The 25,503-nt window shown below is 34.7% G+C and overlaps 3 protein-coding genes across 3 annotated transcripts; 1 reads left to right on the top strand and 2 right to left on the bottom strand.

Moving 5' to 3' along the window:
• Positions 1–809: 809 nt before the first annotated feature.
• LOC126969472 (dynein axonemal assembly factor 5) lies at positions 810–16,819 on the bottom strand. The gene is made up of 12 exons (XM_050814918.1): positions 16,023–16,819; positions 15,231–15,414; positions 14,414–14,631; positions 13,251–13,408; positions 11,051–11,254; positions 10,501–10,651; positions 9,518–9,679; positions 8,608–8,799; positions 7,053–7,204; positions 5,140–5,332; positions 1,975–2,166; positions 810–1,167 (listed from the first exon to the last, which is right to left on the bottom strand). Exons 1-12 carry the CDS (start codon positions 16,657–16,659, stop codon positions 1,037–1,039), a joined length of 2,574 nt encoding a protein of 857 aa, XP_050670875.1. The 5' UTR covers positions 16,660–16,819; the 3' UTR covers positions 810–1,036.
• A 1,323-nt stretch (positions 16,820–18,142) lies between these two features.
• On the top strand, positions 18,143–20,332 carry LOC126969510 (mesencephalic astrocyte-derived neurotrophic factor homolog). The gene is made up of 2 exons (XM_050814978.1): positions 18,143–18,837; positions 20,154–20,332. The coding sequence occupies exon 1, from the start codon at positions 18,296–18,298 to the stop codon at positions 18,815–18,817; it is 522 nt and encodes a 173-aa protein (XP_050670935.1). The 5' UTR covers positions 18,143–18,295; the 3' UTR covers positions 18,818–18,837; positions 20,154–20,332.
• A 3,147-nt stretch (positions 20,333–23,479) lies between these two features.
• Positions 23,480–24,420, bottom strand: LOC126969512 (putative ATP synthase subunit f, mitochondrial). Its single transcript, XM_050814981.1, has 4 exons — positions 24,242–24,420; positions 24,069–24,167; positions 23,838–23,954; positions 23,480–23,623 (listed from the first exon to the last, which is right to left on the bottom strand). Exons 1-4 carry the CDS (start codon positions 24,318–24,320, stop codon positions 23,595–23,597), a joined length of 324 nt encoding a protein of 107 aa, XP_050670938.1. The 5' UTR covers positions 24,321–24,420; the 3' UTR covers positions 23,480–23,594.
• Positions 24,421–25,503: the final 1,083 nt, after the last annotated feature.

Here is a 25,503-nt window from a genome sequence, read left to right on the forward strand (position 1 = left end):
CTAAATTGACGTCACACTGTACAGTGCTCGCAGTGCATATCGGAAAACACCCCTAAAGAACAGTCAACACACAAAATTATGTGTAATAGACTATATTGTTACTTTGTTAGAACTTTAAGTTGATCTATATTACAAAAAACACAGAGCTTGATCTCTGCGACATATGTCAAACTGACATTCCTAGGTCTGTCAGGATATAAAAATTGTCGATAGAAATTATAAACGTATTATCGGTACTAATGTAACATATAAATTGGGTTTAGTTTTTTAGGTAGAAACGTTACTAAATATTCTCTTAAAGGAGTACACCCCAAATCCATAGAATCGCTAGAATAATCTTGTAAATTTAATATAAACTCCTGTTCGCAAATATTATGAAATCTGACGTCCCGCTCCCAATCTTCTTCCATTAGTTTTTTGCATTTGCATCGCAATTTTTAAAACCTGCATCATTTTATTTGCCGTGAAAGGCGTCGCAACTCGCTTATTCCTCGTTGTTTTCTCGGCTCTAGTTCGTCGCTAAGCTACAACTTTGCTCGGAGACAGGGGGTCTACTTTCTTTCTCCAAAACGAAACTTGGTAAACAAACGAAATTTAAACGAAGTTTCTGTAGTAACCCTACTCTATTTTGTTTTCTGATATACCGACGAAGTTCGGTACCATAGACAATATTTGTGAGTGAATGGTAAGGGCGCTCGGACGGAATCCGAGAAGCCATAGGTTCGAGTCCCGTACGGTCATAAATTTTGGTTACAAATTTAATAAGCGTGAACTAATTATAACGTGTTCATCATCGGCAATAAAACAAATTATAATAACAAAACATTTATTGCACAAATAAACTAAATCATTCTTTAACGAGAATAAATTAAAATACATGTGTGGTTTAATACCTAATCAATGACATTTAACAAATAAAAGCATACTATTCGCAATACAATATGTATAATTCCCCTGAGATATGTTTTAATCGCAATCCAACGACTCAGTTCAGATCGCGGCCTAGGTGCTCGTTGAGTCAATACTAATAACTAAATCACTTAATAATCTTCTCCAAATGTTTAGACAGCTTCTCGTAAGCCGCCTTATTTCTATATAGATGAACATTCACTTGGACTTTCTTCATCAGTGTACGAGGATCAATATCGCTAAGTGATATCAGTGCATCTGAAATTTAAAATGTGTTTAAAAAAAAACAATTAAATAAGTACCTATTATGGAAGTAGGCCTAAAATTCGAGTTGCCAGGATAATAAAATCGAACTAGTGCTAATATTCTGTGATAGCCCCTGTCAATAATTTTTTTTATGAAAACAAAAAAAAGAAAAATAGAAGCTGTTTAATATTTGAGAGATAAATTATCTCTATTAAACAGATAATACACAAAATGTTTATGGAGATTGTCACAGCTTAAATGTTCATAGACCAATCAGTTTAAATTATGATGTGGAGTCATTGCAAATAAGCAACACACGTAAAGGTACCTACGAGAGACTAACTCTGGTTGACCAATGACACCGCATGAGATCCAGCCGCATTTATAGCAGTGTTCCGAAGAGCTGTGTAGCGGCGGATTCCTACCGCTGAATTCCATCTTAATATCAAGCTTCCTTGTACGATGTTTCCAAGACGATACGACATGGAAATTTTCAAAAAAAACACGTACACTCCCTTTGATTCCTATGGTGTTGGAAGTGAATGTGGGCGGCGGTGATCACTTTACATCAGATGACCCTATTGCATAAAAAAAATCCGAGGCCTTTACAAAATTCCATTATATGCCTTGATTTAAGGAATAAACATTCACATATTTTAAAAATAAAAGTATTTAAGTAAACAGTTATCCTAATAAGATACTTAATATTGACCAATCACTTTGAATTAATCATTCTAACATTAATTAGCATGACTAAAGCTGAGGAAGGATCCGATGTATCATTTTTGGACATTTAGTAACGTAACGAAATAGCTGTACCCAACATCTCCTTGCGGAAGGCCTCGTCAGCATCGTCTAGGTGTATGAGCATGGCGCTGTAGAGGGCGTCGACGTGCGCGCAGAACGTGGCAATGTCGTAGTCGTTAGGGCGGCAAGTAAACAGTGTACAGAGCGTGTGTATAGCGAACGATCGCACGTGGTCGTTGCTGTCGTCCAAACGTTTGAGAACCACTGGACACAAGCAAGGTTTAATTAAATTATTTTCGATTTTATAGAGTGCATACAAATACAAAAAGTTTATTTTCTTTATCAAGTATGTACATATATCAAAACTCATGATTGGAGCCTCCTTTTAAGCACTATAGCGCCTGTGTTAGAAGACTCCACTCGTCCATAGCTTATTAATACTTATTACATTATTTTTGTTATAGTTATACAGACAATCAAACATTATAATTACTAAGATATATCTAAGAAGTGTGTATACTAAGAAATATGATGTATGTGTGCGTTGGCTGTGTTATGAGTAATAAGTAAGGTGTGAGAGGAATAATGAACATACGTTTGTGTGGTAAAGGTTACTATAACATAAATGACTTTCTTAATGATACCACAGATTGGGAATGGAGCGACCGCCCTCAGGCTATTAAATAATAAGTTTAATTGTACAATATTACTTTGTAACATATCTTTTGATGGAAAAAAAGAAAGCCCGCTGAGTCTGTTGCGCCCATTCTAATCAAGTCTGAGGCATTCGTTTTGGAATGGGTGGTAGTTTTTGATAAGTGATGTCACATCCTATTTCAAATAAAAATATTTCAATTTGAATACAATACCAAAGCGGACAGTGCATGTCTGCACTGAGGGATCTGTACCTACTGATAAAACAAACAAGAATAAATAAGTCGTAACAGTATTACCGATGGATAAAGTAAAGGATGAACCGAGCAGGACGTTCAGCTCATGGTAACTGATATGCTCATTACAATGCAGTAATGCTCAGGATTCTTGAAAAACCCAAAAATTCTGAGCGGCACTACAACTGCGTTCATCACCTTGAGACATAAGATGTTAAGTCTCATTTGCCTATTAATTTCTCTAGCTACGGCGCCCTACACACCGAGACATAATAACGCTTACACATTACTGCTTCACCGAAGAAATAGGCGCCGTTGTGGTACCCATAGCCAAAGGACTATGTACCTAAAGTGCAAAGTTCACATTGCCATCAGTGTTATATGTGTAGACATTCAGGAGTATTCACATGCCGTCGCCCTTCTTTTTAGCAAGTCCCAGACATGCTCTATCGGATTCATATCGGGGGAATTTGCTGGCCACTGCATCACCGGTATACCTACGTGGCTCAGATATGCCTGTACCGATTGTGCACTATGAGCACGAGCATTATCTTGCATTAGAATAAAGTCGTCACCAATAAATGGGGCAAATGGTACAACATGTTCTTCTAAAATGTCTCTGATGTATCGATCTGCTGTCATGGTCCCTCCCGTGACTATCACTAACTCCGTGCGAGCTCCCAAACATATCCCTCCCCATACCATAATCGAGCCGCCACCATAAGCCACTGTGTGTTCAAAATTAGACTGTATGTGGCGTTCTCCTTTGCGTCTCCATATTCGCTGTCTCCCATCGATCTGTTTTAAAAGACCTCCGCACTCATCAGTAAAGAGAACCTGCTGCCATTCCTTCAAATCCCAATGACGATGTTCTCGCGCATAGCTTAATCAGTTTACGCGGTGACGTCTCTCAAGTTTTGGGCCTTTGGCAGGTATATACGACCCTAAACCAACTTCTTCAAATCTCCTGCGAACTGTACGCTCACTTACTCGTACTCCTCGAACGTCTTCCAGTTCATTTCGAGCTTGTACAGCCGTTAATCGCGTATTCCTACGAACTCCAAGTTGTAAAAATCTGTCATCTCGCCTCGATGTACATCTTTTTCTTGACCCCTCCTCCTCACAAGAGAATTAGACGATCTGTACCGCTGGATGCTGCGATGAATCGTTGATACTGGTCGACGAAGCCTTGAGGCAATCGATCTGTAGGTATGGCCATTTCTTCTCATTTCATCAGCCCTAATGATTTCCAGTGATGTTAAGTCAGGCATAGTAAAGAGCTTTTAATAAACAAAATTGCCTATAGAATAACAAATTTATAAAAAATCATTAAGTGCAATTTTTCAAAAAAATTACAATTACGTAGTTATTACTCGAACAAGTTGACAAAACGCATTGTTCGGGAAAATAAAACAAATGAATGAAAAAAGTGTATGTCACCTAATTTTCTATTTTCAAATTTGACAATAAATTAAAAAAATATCATAACTGGCCAGGTCCTCAAGTAAAAGATTTTAAAATCCTGCTTTTTTTGTGTTCCGCTAATTGTGCCGGTGTGTATATAAATCCAGTGTCCCGATGTTTGTTTCCAGTGAACTACTAAACTAATGAACGGATTTTAATGGGGATTACTTCATGGAGTGCAGTTTAGTCCAACTTGAGAGATAGGCTAGATTTTATTTCGATTGGGATCCATAATTATTTTTATTTCCAATATTTGTTTTGTATGGACATATTTTCTATGAGTGAATTATTTATTGACGCATGGTTTGACACTGATGGTAACAATTTCATTATAACAACAGAGAGCATATTTTACGATTTAATATTTTATGTTATGAAATAAAATAAAAAAACAGTATTTTATTTATTATGAACAGAACAACGTCTATCGTTTCATCTAGTGTATTATATATATTATATAATTGACGCCAGGGGTGTGCATTGGTTTTTTTGTAAGGTAGGCACTGTGGTAATATATAACTAGTCGTAGTTGAGCTTTGGAATATGAAAAGATTGCTTACCGTAGGTGTTTAGACACCTACGGTTAGCAATCTTTTCATATTTACGGTGTATGTAAGGAAAACTTTAATGAGTGTGTGGTCATAAAATAACGAAACAAAATTAAACTAAATTAACTCTAACACTGTGTTATATTTATTTAGGTTCATAGTATATATATATATAGGCGTGTATATATTTGTAGGTGTAATTTTTTGTGGAATTATTCCATTCCATCCGGGCGATGCAATTACAATATTAAGGCAAATTGTTTATCAAAAACAAACAATAATAAATAAATAAAGATCATCAATTATATATCGATGATTCCAGATGAGCGACATACCAAAATAAAGTTTATGTAGTACATCAGTAGTGAGACAGTCTCGCTGCTTGGCGAGTGTTGCCAGGCAGCAGATGGACCGCAGCGCGTGTTGTCGCGTCAGAGTGGAGTTGTCATCCACCAGACCTACTAGATGTGGAACCATCTCGTCCAAGAAGGGCTCCAGTGACTCCTTGGTAGGGAACAGGTTCACCACCTATATTCAGAGAAATGCAGACCTTGTTAAGCTTAATGTGCTTAACTACACTTGGTTTTAATTACAGTAGTACCAACATGCCAGGTGGCTCATCGAATGAAGAAAAAAAATACAGCCACCTATTTTTAATTCATAGTGTATATCCTTTTTAAATAATGTTAAACTTAAAAAAGAGTTTATGATTAATGAATTATAGTGTAAGGTAATTTAAAAACAAGCATAGGTAGGTATAACAAAAATTCTAAATCAATAAATATAATCTAAGTGTCTGTTTAGAATGCCAAAATAAGTTTTAACGCATTAATGTTTTAAAATGCATATACCTAAGCGAAACTAACTTTACTATATATGTACGTATTATGCTCAAATTATTTACGATTCAATTCAACATTCATTTCTGTTACAAGTATTGAAAGACAACTACTTTAATATTTAATAAAAAAAATATCGTGTTTCATTGGTAATAAAAGCCATTACTTTTATTACTTATATATGTGAATTATATTAGTTATGAAACAGTAAGCATTCAGATCCCACACTACACCTTTATCTCTATATAACAATTAGCAGCAGATTCGCGGCATAAACAGCTCGATACACATATTCCTAAACATTTCATCCTACAATATAAGTTAATTTATAATATAATATAAAATTCTAATAATCTAAGTTTAATTAAATAAAGTAATGTCACTTTGAGGCAACTCTGGATCTAGCGAAATGATTTATTTTTTACTGTTGATTGTAAAAATATTGCAGACAGCTATTTGTTTTTTTTTCTTAGTCTGTCACATACTTTGTACAGTCAGTTGTACCAGGCCTGCTAACGTTTCTGATAAACAATATTTATTATCTTAAAGGATTTTCCTATTATGTAAAATGTAAATATTTAGGTCCACAAGACCACGTTAGTAATGCAGTGTGCATATGTTTATGAAAGAAGTAACACAGGTTCACCCATTTGTCGTGTAGGAAGGAGGATGTAGTATGTTTTGTATAGACAGAATATTTCTCAATACACTGTTATAAGAGTAATTAAATCCTTATAGTAATAACCAGCTATTTACCTACATAACCACCAAACACAGGGTAAGGCTTAGTAACAAGCTCATCTGATTCGTCTTCTCCTCAGCGATCGTAATGGCTATTTTTACTGGTAGGGCCATGGAACAGAGCTCAAGATAAACCAGTCGCTCAGGATTTTCAGGTATCCATTTTGCTTGGATCTTGGACATGCACGGCCAAAGCATTGCAAGCTGTTGTTAAGTCAAAACTGCTTCATTGGATTTCGAAGTATAAAATTACATAATTATTAACTTAAAGGAACCGTAGACACATTGGTTTAGGAAACGCTGTAATATTTGTACCGATCATTGAAATGGAGTGTATTTCAGTATGTTATTATTAAATATCACTTGGGGGGTTTTGCCATAAGCTTGGCAGGCGGGTTGGTGATCGCAGTAGAAGCTGCTGCCCATCCTCCGTTGTTTGTATCCCTTAGTCGCCTCTTACGCCACCCACAGGAGGAGATGGGATGATGCTACTCTGGTGCGACACCACACGCTTGAAATATCACTTACATAAATTAAATTTCCAATAAACTGGACTAAGTGACGTTAAGCATGCGTAACCGGTCTGGTCTATTCTCAATAAATAAAGGATGACAGTGACAGGTGACAAGCTACGTTTTATTACTTGTTACTACAATACTAAACAATACCTTGTTATTGTTGTCCCCATCGCCGCCAGCCCCTAGAGGGGGCTGCCCTTGCGGGTTGTCCTGTAAGGCCGAGCACAGACACGCGACCGCGGCTGTGCGAATCGCTTCAGACGTGCGACCCGCCGACCACACCAAATTCGGCATGATTACCTCTGCGATAAGTTTCATTTTATTACTCTCTATAAGAGCGATTATCGTATTCATAGAAAAATTATATAATAATATTATTTATCAACTAGCTGCCCGCAAAGTCATCCGGTGGACGCTAGTCGTGCAGCCAACATAACACAACTCCAACAACAAAATGCCTCTGATAATGTTAACTGAAGAAATTCGTGGAACACTTAAACAATATATACTACAAAGTAATACCAATTAATAATCAACATAAAGACAGTTCCAGTAGTATTGCTGATAATGATGAACTTAGTTTAGTTTGTAAACCTTTACTTTAATAAATTCAAATGTTTAGTTACCGATGCACAAACCATAGTTTTTTGACCCTAAAATTGATGACTTTCGCCCGAAGTATTAATATAAAGGTCTTAAAACTAAAACAGGTCCCCCACTGTGCAGTTTTCAAGGAGCTCTTTTCCACGTCCTACAAAGCTGTGGAAAGAGCTTCCTTATGCGTTGTTTCCGGGACGATACGACACGGGTACCTTCAAAAAAAGCATGTACACCTACTACCACCACGTAAGGAATTAAAGGCCGGCAACGCTCCTGTCATTTCTCTGGTGTTACAAGGTGTTGGTGGTTGGTGGTGATCACTTAACACCAGGTACCCTGTACGCTCGCTGTCCTCCTTTAAATAAAAAAAAAAAAGAAATTTATACAATAATTTTGTTCCATCTGCTTTTCATTTTATCTGTTTCTGTTAAAATGAGTGAATCTAATAAAGTAATTAAGATCAGAAAGTCAGATTTCCACCTTTTTCAGTCTCTTCAGAATTCTTTAGGCATTGTCATGTTAGCATCGAGAGAAGGCTGCCAAAACTAGTTGTTGCGTTTATTTAATCAAAATCTAAAATTTCTATATCAACAGGATCCTATCACTACTTACACTATGGCAAAAAGTCATCTTACAAAATGGAACATATGTCCATATTTAAATGTTAATAAGCATTGAAAAAAACATTCCCGACTCGTGTTCACACCAGTGTGACTACGAGTAATTTTTTTCCTCGTCGTCACACCAAGCGTTTTACAACACCCTGTTGGTAATTGATATAAGTGCCTATTTTGACAGATTGTATTTATCACACCAATAACGTTAAGATATAAAAGTGTAGCAAAACTCGTAGTGTGAAGACGAGGATAAAAACATTTTCCGTCCACTGTCATTCGTTATCTAAGCTATCGAGAATGTCGAGATCATGAGAATAGAAATTAACACATCACTTATATAAATTACTAACAGTTTGTAGTAAAACCCTTGGTGTGACTATGAGGAAAAAAAAATACTTGTAGTCACACGGTGTGACCACGAGTCGGCAATGGAAAAAAATCTTGCATTTTCATATAAGATGCGAAAAATCACATTCAGTCCCGTATACCTTTAATTACAATGTTGAGAAAAGCTTCCAGCTTGTCCGGTTCACATTGGCTGAAGTTTTTCTGTCGCTGAATTAGCACTGTAGACAGAGCGGTGAATATTTTGAGTTTCACTTCCGGGTCTACTTTGGGCACCGCCAGACACTCGCGTAACAATGGAGCTATCAGGTGGAGCTGAGCACCCATTGCTGAGCCTGTCGTTATTAAAAAATATGATAACATAATACCAGGCCGTAAATACACCAACCCATCATGGGGTGGACAAATAACTAGATCGAAGGTCACGTCTTAAGCATAAAAAGACAAAACATTAAATGTAAACTTAAAATTCACATTATATCTTTAGGTATATATTGTGTACCTGGGCTAATAAAAGGTTTATAATGCTCTGTTGGGTAATTCTCGACGTTCAATTCGATATTGACGTAACATAATTATTATATAAGAATTTAATTTTATACCAAAATTTATGAACGATGCGAGATTGGAAGCCGCAACTCTCGGGAAACGGCCCAGCGCTGTGACTATACTAAGCCACTTGACCAGAAGTACTCATGAATCGTTCTGGTGAACACAGTACACGATGTCAAAAGACTACCTTTCTTACTTTACCAGTGGGAGGCTACTTTGCACAGGATGCCGGTTGGATTATGGGTCTATTTCTGCCGTGAAGCAGTAATGTGTAAGCATTGCCCTGTTTTGGTCTGAAGGGCGCCGTAGCTAGTGAAATTACTGGGCAAATGAGACTTATCTTATGTCTCAAGGAGACGAACGCAGTTGTAGTTCCGCTCAGATTTTTTGGGGTTTTTCAAGAATCCTGCATTGCACTGCTTTGTAATGGCCATCAGCAGAACGTTCTGCTCGTCTCGTCCCTTATTTTTATAAAAAAAAACCTAAATGACTACAACTCACCAGAATATAGCAGCACGCACTCCAGCAGACATCGGTCAGGAGTGAGCAGACTCCACGTCAACGCGTCGCTCGTGATGTCCGCTAGCACGCGCGCTATGTGTCGCTCGTACAGCGCCGTGAGCGACCCGCACTGCTCTATGTGACGCAACTTGTCCAGATTAGCTGCAAAGTTATTCAGCCTAGTTTCATTGATAATTGGAGGTTTCGTGAAACCTATGATAATTTTCAAATACAATCAAATTATTCCACATCATTAATATATCATCACAAAATCTTTTGCATTTATTATTATTATTATTATTATTATACCATCAACTCAGTGTAGGAAGTTTACATTGAGAAGAACAAAAATCTTCACATTGTAATAAACTGCCAAAAACGTCAGCGTTTATTGTTCTACCTTTCAAACACACTTTTTACAGTGCCACGCAAAGGTATTTTTTATAAATTTTCATTGACCATAACAACATCATAACGGGCCTGAAATTAACCCCAAAAGCACACCAATATTATATGGAACCTAGAATACCAACAAACAGCGATTTTTGTATTTTATCATCTAAATACTTCAAGATAATAGAATTGAATATAAAAAGTTTGCAAGAATAAATGTAATTCTTATATTCCAATCTATATTATAGTAACCTAAGCAGTCAAATGCGTTGGATAAATCGCAAAAATATTCGAGAACGTTTTGGATTTAAAATGTAGTGGTTAAAACCAAGTTATATACAAATGTTTAGTAAATGTAGTACAGAAATTATAATGGTTGATCTTTTCCGACTAGACAATATTGCAAGTCCTTTAGAATTAGCAGAACACCATAATATGATAAGTGATCAAACTCCATTACCATAGAAAGAAATAGGGATGTTCCCATTGTCGTGTTACCCATTCAGTAAGGCCATAGAATCGAAAAGAGTTCTGTGCGTCCAAGATTTGATCTTGAAAAGCAAAATTTGAATAATTTAAGGAAAACTTACATATTGCCATAAATTGTATGTTGTCATCGACGGGCATGGCGTACACGCTAAAGTTGATTATGAACAGCTGTTCTGCAACCTCCGTGCAGTCAGACTTGCACAGATCCATAAGCGACTCACATACGTATAGTAAGTTCTTCTGATATTTGGGCTGTAGAATAAACATTAAATTATCTTCTACTATTACGAGCTGGTCAATTGTCGGTTAGTGGATTAATATATAAAATTTTAAAGGTTCTCTCCTGTATATAGTTAGAAAATAGGGGATGGACAACCGACTATATTCACCTCGATGAATCCGCACGTACGTATGTTTTCGTAACTAAAGAGCCGACACTCGCCAGGGATATTATAGGCATCATATAACAGTAGATCTGCGAAAGATACTGCAACATAGATAGACCACAATAGATCTAATAAGGGTCGCATTGTCAGCCCTTATCTTATCCCACACAAAAATGATGCAGCTTAACAGTCCTTCGGAAGATTCCAAGTAAAACACTCTGTAGCTAAACTAGTTTTGCCATTATGGTTCTAGATCGAGACCAACCTTTCTCAGTCTGCATCGATTAGGATCGGCCATTTCTCTACACAACTCCTTCATCAACTTCCCCTTCACCAACTCGGGCTGGGATCCTTTGATGATATTGGCTATCACAAGCAGTGCACACCACGAGTCTACCTCGGCCTCTAGCAGCGGCCACCAGGTAGTAGGAGGTATGAAGTATCCAAATAGTTCCGCGGCACGTTTAATCTGAAAATTATTTTTGTTAATAATATGCAATATATTTTATTAAAAGGTTCTATGACATAATCACAGCAGCTTTAATCGTTATTTAAATACGAGACTTAATTTGCAAATCACCAACGCGAATTTCACCTTCAAACTTTAATAGAGTTTAAAAAGACTTTAATAGAGTTGCAAAATGACCAAATCGAAGATACCTTTTATGAAAAAGAATAAGAAAAAATTAACAACAATTATATATATTTTTATATTTCAAGTTATTTTCATTTTACATTCATGCATGATCCACTGCAGCGTTCTGCTTCATTAACTTATTTAAGGCGCGGACTGACGAGGATTGTAAACGCTACAACCAACCCTACAATATTTGTGTTGATCATGTGGCTAAGCTGCAAATGGGCATTTATTTTACTGATTTTCTTTTGTTTATTCAAAATTTAAATTGAAAAAAAAATCGGTTTAAGTTTTAGAAATGTACTAATTCTATTAAATTCTTTAAAAAAAGAATTTTATAGCTGAACATTAGGAGATTTTTGACTCCAACGTTTACTTTAGGGAAGCAACTTCCAAATGTTTTATTGGATATATCAAATTATATATAAATATTCTATTCGGTTCAAAATTTTCTTTGTGTGTATTTTTTGCGTCGCACTATTTTCATTGCGTTATGTTGTAATCGACTCTCTAAGAAACCAATTTTTGTGGATATTGAGGTATGACCGCGCCTTAAGACATTATGAGTCATATTTGAGAAAATTCCATCCCAATCTGGAGAATAATGTGTTGGCTGCAAACCGAGTAGCTATTATTTAATAAGCAATCTTGATTCTGATAATAAACCAGGATCGCATTGAATATAATGTTCATAATGGAAGAACACCACAAATAAATTATTTCAAGTTTCTGAATAAAATTCTGAGAAGGTGGTATTACAATGCAAGATGAATACAAAACGGGTTTACGGTTGTATGTGCACAATATTCGCCACAATATAATATAATATATTTAAATAAATAATAAATATCATTCGTCACAAATACAGTTCCTTTTATTTGAACCAACCTACAAACTATACCCTCATTAAGGGGTTAGTCGTGAGAATTGTTAATTACAATGAGCCGAGGTTCGACTTGAAAGGTAATTAGATCTAATCACTAATTAGAGATAAGCTAAATAGTAAATAGCCTCGTAGTCACAGAGCCATTTCCGCAGCCATAACAGATATCGAAGAACGGATCGGACGAACAGCGCAATCGATCGACAGTGCTCGAAAACCTCCAATTTGACTCCAAACTTCTTTTTTATAGGTTGGTGCGGTTAGGTTAATAGGAAAGTATGTAGCCAATGAACCGCCAGTCCTGCAGTATTCGCTCGCGGGATTCTTTACCACTATCTAACCCTATAAGTTAATGCCGGATTCGATAAATATAATGTTCTTTTGTGTTGACTAAAATAACTTACATACCTATATCTTATATATTAACATAACCCACCCGAGCCAATCATTATAGATTGACCAATATTCACTTTAACGAAATAGCTTAGCCACTTTCAGCCGTCTAGCGACTGGGCTTGTTGTTTTTCAGCTATTTCATTAAATGCCGACTAGCCGATGTTACTAGATTGCTATTGCCAACCTACGATAAGTCTTAAATTAGTCTCCTTCTAACTTCTCTACTAGTCACTCGTAGGTAATATTCGTGTTCAATTATTCTTAGCTATTGTATTAAATCTTATTCTTTTAAATAAGGATCGATAAGAATCAGCAACCTTATGAGGCAGTTGCGTGGACATTTACTTATAGATTTTAATTATTCCAAATCACTTTATAAATTACTGTTTTTGAGGTTAATATCCTTAAATCTTTGGATCTATTTTGGCCCACGGTTGGAAAAATAGTCCAAAATTACTTCATTTAAAAGTGGTAGGTAAACTCGTACCCAAAGTTTATCCGAGAGGACTATATTCTACTTGATTTTCAGGAGATATTATGTGTAAGTACCTCAGTGGTGATTCTCTGGTCATCGTCAGAAGCTCCGCGGTGCAGCGTCCTCACGATGGTGTTGGCGTGTTGTGTTGAGCCCTCTTCCGCGCACAGTAACAGCCAGCACAAGAGCTGGGCACAACGCAGCCTGGAATCCGCTTGCCAACCCTCCATCTCTAATTTAGTATCATTTATTATTAGTTTGTCTATAGATATTAATGATGTCGCACAACTTATTACGCTAGTTCTTATTTGTGCAATATTCGTTAAAAAATAAGATATTCCCATTTTGTTTATTGATATTTATCGGTCTTAATTTAAAAAAAAAACTTTGCTAAATAAGTAACCGATTTCATATGTAATTATACCCGCAAGCTAATACCCAATCTCGTTAACTTAAATAAATACAGCAAGACATTTGCTCGACTGTCCCGAATTACTCAGCGCAGAAACCATGCAGTTTTATATTCCGGGAGCCAGGAATAAATTTATATAAAATAGATACCTACCCACTGTAGGCGAGCTGGACCTTCAACGACTTGGCAAATAATTGTATTTTGCAAATAAAATTTCATTTCATTTCATTCAATTTCAACAACTTGGCTAAGCAAATGCACTTAGATGTATTCGACATTAATTTTCTTTTGATTACTCTGAATGGTAGCAATTTGTTGGTTTTTAAAAAAAAATTTAAATTTTAATGTGAAGTATTAACATATACACGACGCGATACATCGGCCGGGTTGTGTTGTGGTTGCCAAGACGTAATTAAAATCTTATTAATTTTTATATAATTTCGCCACTATATAATTTCGCATAATATAATTTATTATTAAATAGTCTGAGGGTGGTTGCCCCATATGTGGTATCATTATGAAAGTCACTTGTATTATGGTATGCTAACTTTTACCATATATATATTTTTAACAATTCTTTTTAATTCGCCCAACAAGACTTACTAACTCGACTTAACCAAGTAGGCAAAACAAGTTCATGTAGGTTCCTGGTATTAACATTACGATTATCACAGTTTCTAGAAAATTTACTAAGGTGCCTATGAGCACAATATTATCAGGATTATATTGAGATATGACAGTAAAAATGTTTATTTTTCTAAATATTTTCTCGTAAAGTAAACTAAAATATAATCTTTTTAGGTAATATAATTTAAAGATAGTGACCTCTCCCAATGGCAGGTACAATTTTGCCAATATTGCTCTGCACCAACATCCTGCAGCCAAGGTTGGGCCTCTTAACATCTGGATAATGTGATGGGACGTCCTTGAGGAAATCAGTCTTCTTCTTTATGTCTTCTTCATTCTCCTCCATGTATTGTAAGCCAATGTCAGACCAAAGTTTTGTTGCTGCTTCTCTGATATTAGCCATAACGTCACTGAGACTATTAAGAGAAGAAGAGATGTAACAAAATGTCTGCTTATGAAGGAATACATAATTGTACCTACTCTTTTTTATATTTCTTTTAAAGTTCTGTGAAGGCTTTTTTATTAAAAAAAAGTGGTGTTGACTAAAGCAAATACTTCTTAAAGTATTTGAATTCATCAAAAGTGTATCCTTACAATATAGTTATAATATCATTAAGAGGCTTCATATGGCGAAAGTAAAATGTAATTTCGTTACTTAATATAAGTGCAGTAATATGGTGAATTTTGTAGGATTAATTTATTTAGTAATTATTTCAATTTGATTTTCTCAAAAATGCTGTTTTAGATTTTAAAAAATTAATATCTCTATAAAATGACGTAAATTGTATTCCAATATAATATTCAAGTATGGAACTAGCTCGACATAAGAAATTGTCACATTCAAAAATTTATTTACCATGAAATTTTACTTCACTGTTTAGAACATATTATCTAACTTTGGAAAATTTTCGTTCATAGTACTAAATTTTTGTTTGAAATAATCAATTTTCGATTTTTCAAATCTTCTTATGTGAGTTTGAATAATCATTGAGATAAATATCATTTAAGAAATTACCTGGTCAACAGAAGTGGTATCATGCGATGCCAGAATGAATATCTGTCTCTATAATTGAGCATCCAGTTGCCCACCTCTTGCGTGACCTGCATCCGCACCTGGCTATTCTCATCAAAAAGTTTCTCAGCCATCGGTGTGATGGACAACTCAAAACATTTAGCATTTCCTGCCATAACTATTGCTCCTGCAAACATTAATAAAGTGCTATCATTATTTTAGATAGTAACAGCTGTTCATATAATATGTTATGTATGGCTCCTGAATTTTGGCTAACAGGAAGGCTACATAATTTTATAATCTGTCAAATATAACACACATCAAACCTTTACCAAAACCACTTTAAGGTGCCACTACTACCAGTATACTACTATACTATTATTTTATGAACTTGAACAGTCCTAACTCTCCAACGGCATAAAACAACACCTTCTGGTGTTAGTACAGAGTCACATTCTTATGTTCTTTGGACACATCTCCTGGCGCAAGAGTGAGTCCATAGAGCTCCTTGTCATGCAGGACACCAGAGGGCAAGAAAGACCACCCATTAAGTCTGCTCTGGGCAGTCCATTGAATGAGTGTACCAGGTTGTCGGCCAGCAGCAAAAGTGGCAAATGCTCATGGGGCAAATCACAATCGCCCTAAAAATTTCACTTGGTGACGACCACAAGTGCTCTGTCAAGAGTGTCACCAAGAAGAAGAAGAACAGTCCTAACACTGGGCGAAACAGCATACAGCACTTAGAAAAAAATATGTTATTACTTAGAAATTAATGAAAAAGACAAACTAACTTACCTATAGCTTTAATTGATGCTACTCTTACTCTGAAGTGTTGATGAGCATAATTTGTTAGTACAGGTTTAATATAACTTTCTGCTTGAAAATGAAAGTCTCTTTGTAATACATTAGACAATAATATAATACATTCACATGCTTCCAATTTAACTTTAGGGTATGGATCCATACTGGTCTTTGTTAGAATACTAGTAAAGCTATTCATAAAAGAATTTAAAAGGTGAGTGCCTCTATATTTTTGAATAATATCATGAACCAATTGTATTAGATCTAAGCGAATTTCTTCCGATTCTTCTACTATTTCTGGGCATCCTATACGACGAACAATGATAGGGAAGATGTATGTTAAATAATAGTCGTTAAGAGGTAAACGTTTTATGAAATTGGAAATTATCAATATAGCAGTTCCTCTACATGCTTCTGAGACATCTGAGAAGCTTTTTAGAATATACGCGTAAATTTCTGGAAAAACAACTGCAAGGTCACATTCCGCGTTGACCGGATTATGGAAAATTTCTTCGTTTATACGTAGCAAGCCTTGTTTTCGAGCCATTTTAGACTCGCTTTGTAGTGCTGTTATGTATGCTTCTAAAGCCCCTCTCGGGTTTTCTTGTAACTTTGGCTTTAGCTCCGTCATTTTACGTACACTGCGCAAAATCAAAAAATATTACTTAAGTAATATAGTTAATAACTTTTACGTTCTACCATCTAATAATACCATTGATTAATGGTATTATTTAATATAGGTAGTAAATATCGATACAACATTTCATTTCAAAACAATTATGTAAACAACTCCGTAACTATGACAACACACCACAGAACACCACACTTTATCGAGCAACACCAAAGAGAATTTAAGCACTACGATCAAGCAACATAAGCAGAGCTAATATTTCACCCATAGTATAAAATTTATTATTTTGTTACAATCATATAATATTAACACTATAGAAGTAGTCCCCGGGTGTACCTTTTACTACTACTACTACTACTACTACTACTACTACTACTACTACTACTACTACTACTACTACTACTACTACTACTACTACTACTACTACTACTACTAGCAATGGTTTTGAGAGGAGTTTAGTCTTAGGTGTTGTCATATTATTATTATGACAAAAATTACCCCTCACATGATGTCACATACCCAATATACCCGACGATTGGGAATGTAAATGAATTAAACATAATAATGAAAAGCATGAAATGATAATTATTTATTTATTATAGGATCATAACATAACAAAAATAATTTCATAAAATCCCTTTTAATATACTACAGTCAGTCTACTATATATATATATATATATATATATATATATAGAATCTATATACAGAATCAGAAAATATAGGTATTGTGTTATTTGTTATTTCTATTCAGATGTATTTGTTTTCTTTCATAAATCTAAGTTTGTAAAATATGTATAAAAACTATGTATTATATTATTAGATAGACACAAAAACAAAATATCATAAACTTAGAGTGCAACCGGCAGCGGAGTCATGTCCAAGAGCTGAGCTATCGGTGGCAAGGCCGCAGACAGAGGCATCTGTATTTGATCTTTGAACCAACCGCTTAGCGTTCTCGCTAAGCAGCTAGAACCTTTTGATATATTGATCGAGCCACTACGCTATTAGACCGCCGTAAGGAATATCCGGGCTGTGATGGTCTAGCCAACGTCTCGTCGGTCATGTCGTTAGCCAAGTCAAAGTACTTGCTGAACTATGTTGAAATAACATTCAAAAATTTTCATAATATAGAAAACATTAAGCTTAAATTGTTTAATTTAAATAAAAATAAAATTGTTTAATTTATATTGAGACGTGAATATTTGACAAAAATACCAACTTATCCAAAATATAATATTGCCAAATTTTTTAGGGTGGTGGAATAATTTTACGTTTGACGATAATAATTACGAAGAAGAATTTGTTATCAAAAAGTGATTAATCAATCATCACTTGTCGTATTTATTTCCAAGTAAATATGTTTTTTATGTAACTAATTATCAGACATATTCGATATTTGCAAATACGTAAAATGAAACGGGTAATAAAATAGGTCTAGTACATATACGTGCACCAATCACAGCACGCCAAGTTTTTTCTGTCAACACACAACATTTTCCTTTTTGTGATGTCGATGAAGTGAACGTTATAAGTTTTACTATTTCATTTTAGTTTTTGAAGTTGGTTGGTTGTTCATTTTAATAACATTTATTATAAATTAAAACTTCATAGTTGGTATTCAAGCAATATTAAAAATGTATAAATTTGGTGTTATCCCTTTACTTTTTCTGCTAACGGTATTTCAAAATGCCTTGGCACTGAGAGAAGGCGAATGCGAAGTTTGTATTAAAACTGTAGATAAATTTGCAGCCACATTGACAGACAATGTTAAAAACGACCCAAAACTCATAGAGGCAGAGTTTAAAAAGTTCTGTAAAGGGTCAAAGAACAAGGAAAACAGATTTTGTTATTACCTGGGTGGCTTAGAGGAATCTGCTACCGGCATTCTTGGTGAACTTTCAAAGCCTCTTAGCTGGTCTATGCCAAGCGACAAAATTTGTGAAAAACTCAAGAAAAAAGATGCTCAAATCTGTGATTTACGTTTCGATAAACAGATTGATATTAAGAATGTAGATTTAAAGAAATTGAAGGTTAGAGATTTAAAGAAGATTCTTAATGATTGGGATGAGACCTGTGACGGTTGTATTGAAAAGACAGACTTCATTAAGAGGATAGAAGAACTGAAACCGAAATATATGGGTAGATCTGAGTTGTAATAGTGAAATAGTTTATAAAGGTATGTTGCATCATTATCATAAACAAAGTAGTTATTAATGTAACAATTGACCACACATTGAGTATGCCTTAGTTCTTAGGAGATAAGTATATAAGATCCACCACTTTCTTAATGATGTCTATCAAAGTATTTACAAATAATGATATTCCATGATATACAAAAACTATGTAATAAATATATTATATTCTGCTACTGTAATGCCTCAAACCCAACCCAGCACACTAACAACTGAGTTTTTTAAACACAACATGTAGAATACTTGTAACATAGCTTGTGTTTTCAACACATTTCATTTTCTCTTATTAAGACCACATTACTCAAATACTTGCATTAAACAAGTACAGTAAAATCTCTATGTCACTTAACAACTTTATAAAAAATCTCAATCCCTTCAAATCCCAAAAACCTTCAAAGAGTGTTTTGCTAAATCATAACTAACTTCTTTCTTGCTGCTGTTTTCATAATTACTAATCTGGCTAGGTTGAACTCTTTATAAGTACTTAAGTATAATATTATTGTAACATTAGCTTTGGGTTTGTCTTGAGGTCTTGTAACTGTAAATACAAATTTTGTGATATATACAAAACAAGATGTGGTGGCAGGTGCGAAACACTAAATAGAATACAACCCGAGGTGCCAATCAGACATATTATGTCTGCTTGGTACTCAATGGTAGCAGATATTATTTCATTAAATATACACAGAGTAACACAAGCTACATGATTTACCACAAGAAAGGTAATTTAACAGACTATAAAAGTAAAAATATTTAATTTTAAAACTTTATCTGTGTAACGACAAACAGTCAAAATGCGGTCAGCAGTAAAAATTATCTGTACCAGTCTATTTAAAAATTCATTTTTGTATTATCTATGATGTTTTAGTAATTATTCTGTTACTAATTAGTAACTTTGAAGTATGTTTTAGTTATAAGAAATTACTACATTCATTAGTAATAATCGAAATGGCTAGCTTGTTTAATAACAAAAGTATTGAGGTTTGTTTTTATAAACAAGCCGAAACACTTCAAAAGCAATAAACTTCATTGTAACACAGGCCCGTTGACCTTGGCGTTGGTAAAGCGCGGCGGCTTAAGACGGGCATGGGCACCACACGCTTTATGGCAGCTTAGCCACTGACGGGTTGGTTTTCAAACCTTTAGTTTGCTAAATTGATTAGATTTGATTTAATACTCTCAAATAGTATCATCAAATTAATAATTTATATGGCCTTTGTGATATTATATATATTAAATCATAAACTCTTATTACCTTAGTTACCTAATAACATTACATGACAATTCGTTCTTGTTTCAGCATAATACCAGCAAGCAGCAACTTGTGATACATCATCATGACTCATCATCAAACTGCGAGTTGATGTTGAGCGAACATTAGAAGTGATTTGAGTGTTTTAGTGAATGTTGTATGCAAGTGAAGTAAATTATTGTAAAATAAGTATTTAATAAATATTTTTATTGATGATTTGTTTATAAGCTTTCTGTTTCTGTTATCCAAAAAAATTTAAGACAAGTTTCATAATATGTAGCAGAATCATAGTGTATGCTGCATGTCAATCTGTAAGATTGACACACAGCTCAACATTGCAATGTGCCTGCTAACATGATAGTGTAGTGAAACTGGTCCCTGTTATGATTACTGTAATGTTCTGCATTTTAAGGGTGTTTAATACTCTTGATAGTTTCCTTGTAACAACTTTGAAATCACAGAAGTATTGTCGGCCTTTTAGGACAGTGTAGTGGTAAGAGAGTAACAGGAAACATTCCTTGACTAACCTATGCGACACAATTTGGTTTTTTGAGGATATACTTTGTGTTGTTACCTATAGTACCTACTTTTTCCTTAGAATATGTGTTGGTTCAGGTTTCATGAAATTTTGGGCTAAAATATTGGTATGGAATGTTTTACTCTCCTTAAAAGGCACTTAATTTTCTCAAAATTGATTCCTTTAAAATTTTTGATGTCATTTCTAATATACTAGATACTACTACCGCTTCGGAATCAAATGGCTTTCTGAAAGAGAAGAAGCGGCACAAGAAACTCTCCCAGTATTCCTTTTTTGTGCTCATTTTGATAAAATATACAATATTGTGCTATTGCTTTAAAATAAGCATAACCTTATCCCACTTAAATATTCAGCTGTGTACTCAACAGTAGGCGTTTATATCAGCTTGCCTCTTCACTTTAAAAATAAATAAAGCCAGTCATCAGCAAACAATACAATCTCATGGTTAACATCTACCACAAACGGTAAATCGTTAATATGTATAAGAAACAAGAAAGGGCCGAGAATAGAACCCTGCGGAACACCTACTCCTACAGGTTTCCTGTTTGCAATTTACATCGACTATCTGAACTCTTTCGCTTAGTTATGATTTTAACAGATTTAGGGCTGAATTTTTTACTCCATAATGCTTTTGTTTTAGGAGAAAAGTTTGATGGTGGACACAGTTAAATGCTTTGGACAAATCACAAACTACCTAGCTACTGCTAACACTGCTGACGATTGAGTGTTTGTTTCATTGTAGCTGTTGTATTCACTGATATAATAATTTCATTGTCATTTACATTAATCTACAAACTTCCTTCATTTTTTATTTTTTATATCTCTGAAGTGGCACATTAATTGACCATTTGATGTTGATCTACCTTAAGAGATCCTTTTTTAATAAAATCTCTAGGCAGAATTTTAAGAGTCCTTATTTTTGGGACCTAGTTCTGCAGGCAGGCACAGAGAATAAAAGCTCAGAAAATACATGATTGTACATATACTTCAAACAAATATAAAACCTACCATGTTTAAAGCCAGAGAATTTGAATGTATTAAAGTGTACCTAAGGTTTGGTCCTTCATACCTACGTTGTTATTTAAAAATAAATGTGTTCAATAAATACGTAAATTTAGATGTGATGGGTCATGGGTGTGGTGTGCACATACCTACCATAAAAGTGTCATACAAACTTAAATAGTAGTACTTGTTTGTTGATGGGTGATAAAAGAAAGGCCAATATCTGAACCTCCACTGCAATGTGTTTATTATTAAAACTTCTTAAACGAGCTGCTTATTAAAGTGAAACTTATTACGTCGCCACATGGTCCATCAATCGCATTACAGCCGGGCTTGCAGTTGTTGTGAAGTTCAATCATTAATTTCAACGATTGCTTTCAAGCCAGGTTAGCAGAGTAGTTTATGGCGCCAGATTTATGGTTCACGAGAGAGAGCGAGGGTTCAAAACCCCACACCCGACCAAGGTTTTTTTTTATTTAATGAATTAATAGGAGAAGGCGAAAAGTATTTTTTTTCTTTGATTATAAATTATTATGCTGATATTTAAATGTTACTAGCTGAACCGGCCAACGTTGTATTGCCATATAAATTTATAAAAACAAATTGCAATAAAAAAGACCTACTCTCTACTTTTTAGACCTACCAAATATGTAACATATACGCATCGATCAAGCCGTTTTGGAAGAGTATGGCAGCATTGTAACACGAGAATTTTATAAATATAGATCTTATATAGAAAAGTTTCACTTTGATCATGGTTTCATTAAACTGCAAAATTACTATTTTACTTCATGAGCATGAAGTGAAGAATGCGCTTCTGAGGATGTTTATGTTGATATGACTGACTTATGCAGCTGACATGACTATTTATGTTATATTTTATTGTTCCTAACTTTGTAACAAAAAAAATATTTGTTCAATAATTGCACTTATTTCGATTGAAGTACTACGGAAGACGCTCGCGGCGCTGAGGGTTCTACTGTAGTATGCTTCGCTCTGGAGTCAAAAAACACACTCGCCTTTACAATAGTTGTTTTCTCCTTTGGTAAACAACTATAAAGTGCGACTAGTAAAATACGAAAAGGCACGAGCCCACAAGGCGAGTCGATAGTTCACTGCCGTGTTTCCTTGTCGACGATTGCGAGAGGGGCTTTTACACCAAATTCTGCATGGCTGTGTGCGCCGATTTGGATGTCCTTGAGTCTCATTTGACTAATTCTAATAATAAACCAATGGTCTTTAGATCTGCAATGAATAATGGCTGTTCACTATCAGGCCCACTTAGGTTTAAACTTTTCCTGAGATCCCAATCAATGTCTAGTAATGATGTCCCTCTTGAGTGTGTTGCCAATCTAGTTTCAGTGTTAGAGCTACAGTACTATCTGCCGGCTATATCTATGTTTTAAAGAGTGATGATATAATGTTATACAAGGTCAAGAAAATGGAAAGATCTAGAAGATGGTTGGTACACTTGTTAAGTGCAATAATTGTAAATTCAGATGGAAATAGTAGTCAGTAAATTTGACTTTTGAGTCTGTAATAACTAGGCATCATATATTTTCGCCTTCTATGACACAACAATAATGCTAGAAACAGTTCATAACTTACAATCCCAAAAGGTTTAAAAGGAACCAGATAAATAAAGTTACTGTTATGTGTAAAAGATACCTATACCACAAACACTAGCATCATATTTTACCTTAAGAATACAACTGCATACTCTAAACTGTCATTTTTTATTCATGTAATAATACTTCAAAAACCAGTTAATATGCTTGTAAGATATTTGCTGTTCTAAATAGAAAGTCTGATATTCATTCAAAATAAAAACAAATTACCTGATACTATATTTTATTGATTATTGAACAAAAATGCCTATTAAATAATTTAGTTTACACTCTTTAATATTAAGATTTGAGAAGTGTAATTTTGCTGTATGTTCTTTTTGATTAGTGGTATTTGTAGTTCCTGTGGTGCTCTGAAAATAAAATGAAAATCTTTAGTAATAGATATAGTGGACATGATTAAAATATAATATAGTTATACTCTTATGTTACATGGTAAGATAGGCTGATATTTGTGTTTTTAAACTTTTCTTCATAACCCCTTTCTGAGATTTGGCTCTCAGCACAATGAAAAAGTTTTAAGTTTCTTTTCAGATTCACTTCTATTTTATTTATGAAGAAACTTACTAATTTTTCCATAGTTGATAGAGTAGAAGAAGATCATGTTTGCAACCAGCAACTGGAAGAATGGAGCCATTCCAACTCTTTTAGGCTGTACATATTTGTGTTGCCACCTCCACCAAGCTGGAAATATAATCTGAATTATAATATAGCAACAAGTAAAGGTAAGAATATCAAATCATTGATTATTGTATTTTAAAATACATTAGAAAAAGTTAACCTAAAAACTCAATGTACCTCTGCTGATAGCTCCCGTAACAGCTGACGGAGTCTTATTGCGGCGACCAAACCATGCACCAAGCTCACTCAATTTTACCTGAGCGAGCGGAGTATCAGCTGAAATAAAAAAAACAAATTACATAATCATATTACAACCCAACCAAGTATAAAATTTTTAGTTTAGTAAATACCTTTTCCATAATAACGAGCGGGATCGTACGGTCCGTGCACCGCTGGATTGTATTCTTTCGGATAGTCTCCGATAGCCATATTGACCCTTATCTGGATTTTATGGAAGAAAAAATGGCAATTACTACGATGTTAGCTTGCAGGCTCCATAAAATCGAACAACGAAATTTGAACTTGTCAAATGACAGGTGTCATATTTACATACTCTATGACATACTACATAGATTAACTAACGCAGTCGCATTCAGCCATATTATAACTTTCTACGACACTTGATGGTACTGTGAAAAAGTTCGATATTTTGGGTGCCACACTGAAAAAAATCTATTTACGACATTTTTTGCATAACGGCAAAAAAGTCCGAAAAATATCAGTCAGGCTTCATAGACTGTGGCAAAGTCCGGGTTAACTTGAAATAAAATGATGTGTGCTTAGGGTAGGATTAAAAAGGCATTGCTCATTATGAGACTTAGGGCTTCTGTAATGAATATAAAACGACTGCTGTTGATTCTTGGCGAATATATTTCTGGATTCAATTACAGATATATATTAACTATTATACAGTCTTTAAATTCCATTTGCCGATTACTAACATTTATTATGAAATTATTTACAAATTAGAAATTTATAAACCAATACTAAAGCTTACATTTTATCCAATAGGTGAAGGTCCAACTGTGACATCGTGTGATTCATAGCAATGTTGTTATGGATATCCATATCCGTAACCGAAACTATCGGATATCCGAAATAAAAAATATCCGTAACCGAAACCGAAATAAAAGTTTTGGATAGTTTCGGATAGGGCGGAGTCTAACTAAATACTACACTCGTACGAATTAACTGTGCACTCCGCTGGAATACGACACCTCTCCCGCTACCTTATGACGACACAGCGCGTTGTGCACATCTAATTCGTACGGATTATAGGTACTTTATAGTAAATATGACACGTTGTGACAAGTTTTTTTTTGCCCGACCGGCAGACTACCGCGCGCCCGTGTAGTCGTAACTTTAGAGTCTAAAATCTAGAGATTAGAGGTTATTGTGGGATTACGTTACGTACGATATAATTCATTTTACGATTACTTATTAAAGGTCTGGTTTATTGTGAATTAGTAAATAAATTGTCAGTGACTGGAAAAATGCGTCCTAAATCTAATTTAATTTGGTCATTTTTTGATGAAGTGAATGTAAATTTTGCAAAATGTAAACAGTGTGGGAAACAATTTTCACGCAAAGGAGGTGGCACTACTTCACTCAA

Source organism: Leptidea sinapis, chromosome 18, assembly GCF_905404315.1.
Source record: "Leptidea sinapis chromosome 18, ilLepSina1.1, whole genome shotgun sequence".
In the NCBI taxonomy this organism is placed as follows: Eukaryota; Metazoa; Arthropoda; class Insecta; order Lepidoptera; family Pieridae; genus Leptidea; species Leptidea sinapis.

Excerpts from the sequence above, each read along its gene's own strand:
- LOC126969472 (XM_050814918.1), bottom strand. The coding sequence starts at position 16,659 with ATGACGGAGCTAAAGCCAAAGTTACAAGAAAACCCGAGAGGGGCTTTA. Across the intron at positions 14,632-15,230 it reads ATACCACTTCTGTTGACCAG|TCTCAGTGACGTTATGGCTA; the intron begins GTAATTTCTTAA and ends TTCTCTTAATAG. Across the intron at positions 8,800-9,517 it reads GTGCGTGCTGCTATATTCTG|GCTCAGCAATGGGTGCTCAG; the intron begins GTGAGTTGTAGT and ends TAATAACGACAG.
- LOC126969510 (XM_050814978.1), top strand. The coding sequence starts at position 18,296 with ATGTATAAATTTGGTGTTATCCCTTTACTTTTTCTGCTAACGGTATTT.
- LOC126969512 (XM_050814981.1), bottom strand. The coding sequence starts at position 24,320 with ATGGCTATCGGAGACTATCCGAAAGAATACAATCCAGCGGTGCACGGA. Across the intron at positions 23,955-24,068 it reads TACGGGAGCTATCAGCAGAG|CTTGGTGGAGGTGGCAACAC; the intron begins GTACATTGAGTT and ends TTATATTTCCAG. Across the intron at positions 23,624-23,837 it reads TATCAACTATGGAAAAATTA|AGCACCACAGGAACTACAAA; the intron begins GTAAGTTTCTTC and ends TTTTATTTTCAG.